The sequence below is a fragment of the Contarinia nasturtii genome, unplaced genomic scaffold (assembly GCF_009176525.2).
Source record: "Contarinia nasturtii isolate CC-2019 unplaced genomic scaffold, AAFC_CNas_1.1 Cnas_scaffold_4832, whole genome shotgun sequence".
Taxonomy (NCBI): domain Eukaryota; kingdom Metazoa; phylum Arthropoda; class Insecta; order Diptera; family Cecidomyiidae; genus Contarinia; species Contarinia nasturtii.
In genome coordinates, this window is record NW_022202113.1 from 2,213 (window position 1) to 5,363 (window position 3,151).

The window sequence follows — 3,151 nt, forward strand, 5'->3', positions numbered from 1 at the left end:
TTATAAATGAATACTTATCAGTGATTCTGTACACTGTAGACTTACATTGTGCAGAGTTTTATTAGCTAAATCAGTGATACTAATTCGTAATAAAATTACCAACTGACAACATTTCTCTTTTTGCTTAGAAAATTGCCATTTTCCGTGACATAAAGTACTTGATTTTGAAACATTACTTTGTTTTTTTTTTACATGTTTCACTTGAAACTTTGCATTTTTGAACAGTTTCAATGCGTTTTTAATATGAAAACATTTTACTGACTGAAAAGATATATAATCGCTTTTACGATGTTTAAATCAAATAACGAATTTCATTCAAATGAAATAAACTCAAACGAAGTACTTTTCTCTCTAAAAATGTAAAACCCAAGGAATAAAAGACATTTTGTGATCTCATTTCTTTAAAGAACTTCTTTTCTACAACACAAAAATTGTCTATTTTTAAAATTGTATGATTTTCATTTATTGCCACTATCACTTTTATTAAACAAATAACGAAAGTGCTCCAACACTTTAAACGTCCAAATGATGCATCATTCATTAATGGTATCAGTTCTTGCTCTTCTGTTGACTTCACTTTCTCTTGAATGACATTTTTTTATGATTTCCATCTCTTTGTCATTGGTGGAATTTGGGAGTGTTTTCGGTTGATTCCAACTTTGTAATGTTGAATCGGAGTATAAAAGATATATACTGCCGGTTATAAACAAAATTGTTGCACAAATCGAAAATATATATTGCCATTGTTGTGTTGATTGCTAATGTGTTAAAGAAGAAATTGAATTAAATTTCTTATCACAATTCTTCTTTCAGTAACTAAATAGATAGTGCTTACGTTTTCATATGTCAACATTTCAACGACAATGAATGGTGAAATAAATCCAGGCGTAACACAGACCAATCCATTTAAGCCGAGAATTATTCCAGAGAAATTCGGACTGATCAAGATGAAAATTATATAATATGAAGAGATAAAGTACGAAATTTACTAAGAATGAATTCAAAATCTTATCTTTTTGAAAATTAAATAAAGAGAAAACAGTTTATAAGAAACGAATATGTGTTTTATTTACCTCATATCAATGACTGCTGCTATCAGGCCTGCTGTAACGGCTCCATACACTCCAGTGGCCAAAATGAGAAAAACAACGGCTGTAGTTGAACTACATCCTGAATAGGCTAATCCAATGACGAACACACCGTTCAGTATTATTGAGATGAAACAAGCAAATTTCCGTACATTTGTTCGGCCCCATGAATTTTTTTTGCAGCAATGAATCACTGTAAATTGAAAAAAATAGGCAAAAACCATGCGAACCAAATGCGGAACGCCACTTAAAATGCCAGTTATTTGAACGCCCCAACCGTGAATAGTGTGGAAGTAAGTTGGTCGAGTATCACTTGCGTTGTATATTGACAATGTATTTGAACGCGACTCGATTTAAGAAGCGCCATCTCTTTCACGCCAGGTTCTCATATATTTTTTTCTTGCAAATAAAATTGCAAAATTGTATAAATTGAATAAGTTTTGCTTTCATTTGTCGTTTATTTCTTGAAAAACAAAATATGTGGATGTTATTCAAGGAGAAATGAGGGAAAAAAATCTATTCGACTTCTATGCAAAATAATTGGTTTTATTCAAACATTATTTATTTTACATATATTTTAAATTATTTAAAACGGATTACACTTTTGCTATGCTCATTGTCGCAGAATGATTCGCGTGAATGGCTCAGCTGGAACACCGCATCTTTCACAATATCGTACAATATTTGAATCTCGTGATTGATAGCTCCATTCAAAGCTACAGTTTGAGCAACGATATTTTGCATCATATTGGACAATATGACTTTCCATTTTTGGCTGAAATGAAAAAAAAAAACGAGCCCTTTATGCATCACAACACAAAAAAAAAATTATCAAATTGTATAGGATAGTACCGAAATATAAAACTCCAACTTTTTCTAGCAATTAAATGAACATACTCACTGAATAGTCGGTTAAAGAAAAATTTACAGCTTTGAATTGCCGATGATTTGATAGAAAAATTCGACCAGTGGCTTTGGCAATTTTGACAAATGTAAAATGAAATAAATGGAACATCACACATCCAATCAATTTTTCAACTGATTTTCGTTTGTTTCTTAAAGCGCTCGTTGTATTTAGAGTTATTTGGCATGCATCAGCATTCGAATCATAAATATACTCAGTTTATAAACAAATATTCATTACATCCATTCTCACTGTGCTACTGAAATTCCTCGATTAATTCGGCAGCAGATATTTTTTCGTCAAAATATGGTAAAGAAATATGCTAGCGAAAAGTGGTTTGTGAAAAACTATAGTCCTTGAAAAATATGTTGTGAACCAATCAGATTTTAGCACAGCAACTGCAATTAGCGTTGATTTGACGCTCTTATTCAATACACGGTACATAACTCTATCCGTTTAGAAAAAAGTCTATCCGTTTATGTCTCGAATTCCATTCAAACTCGTTTTTTTTTCTTCATTAAATGATAATAGAGTTTGCAGAGAAGAAACACACACACAAAAAAATGTGATTATTCAATATATAGTGTTAAATGATGCCTTTTGTTAAGCCAAAACATAATGACCGCAAAATTGGATCGATATGAAACTTTTTTTTATATAATATTTGTTCAAATGTCGTTGGCAAATGAAAATCGTTCTTTTCCTGTCTGAGAACAAAAGAAGTAGCATTTTACTTGACTTCAATGCGGATTGTATGAGAAAACTGACGGCATTTCGGTTGCAGCAATTACACAATCGTGAAACAATCAAATTAATAGTTGTGTTACAGTTCAAATGGGATTTCAATGCACAGTGCCACTTCTACTGCGTGCCTGTAAAAGAAATAGAGTGCACTCTCATCAATTACATTCAATAAAGCGAATCGTTTTTTCACATATAAATCCACTTTGGGTATTGGATCAATAGCAGAACTGTTCAATGAACAAAGATTTAAAGCAAAAAAAAAATGTTTCGAACACACTTATGCAATCACATCTTGAACATTGTTCCCGACAATAGTTATTCGGAATTAAGCATCTCCATTCAAACTTACAATGTGTGCTATAATACTTTGAAAAATATTGTGAAAAAAATAGAAAGATTTGGGCGATTTTTGTTT

At 31.5% G+C, this 3,151-nt stretch overlaps 1 protein-coding gene across 1 annotated transcript; it reads right to left on the reverse strand.

Moving 5' to 3' along the window:
• Positions 1–473: 473 nt before the first annotated feature.
• Positions 474–1,400, reverse strand: LOC116351181 (sialin-like; the record flags this gene model as incomplete). Its single annotated transcript, XM_031783261.1, has 3 exons — positions 474–758; positions 836–938; positions 1,074–1,400. Coding segments are annotated over 3 exons (655 nt in total), but the record flags the coding sequence as incomplete, so codon positions are not given.
• Positions 1,401–3,151: the final 1,751 nt, after the last annotated feature.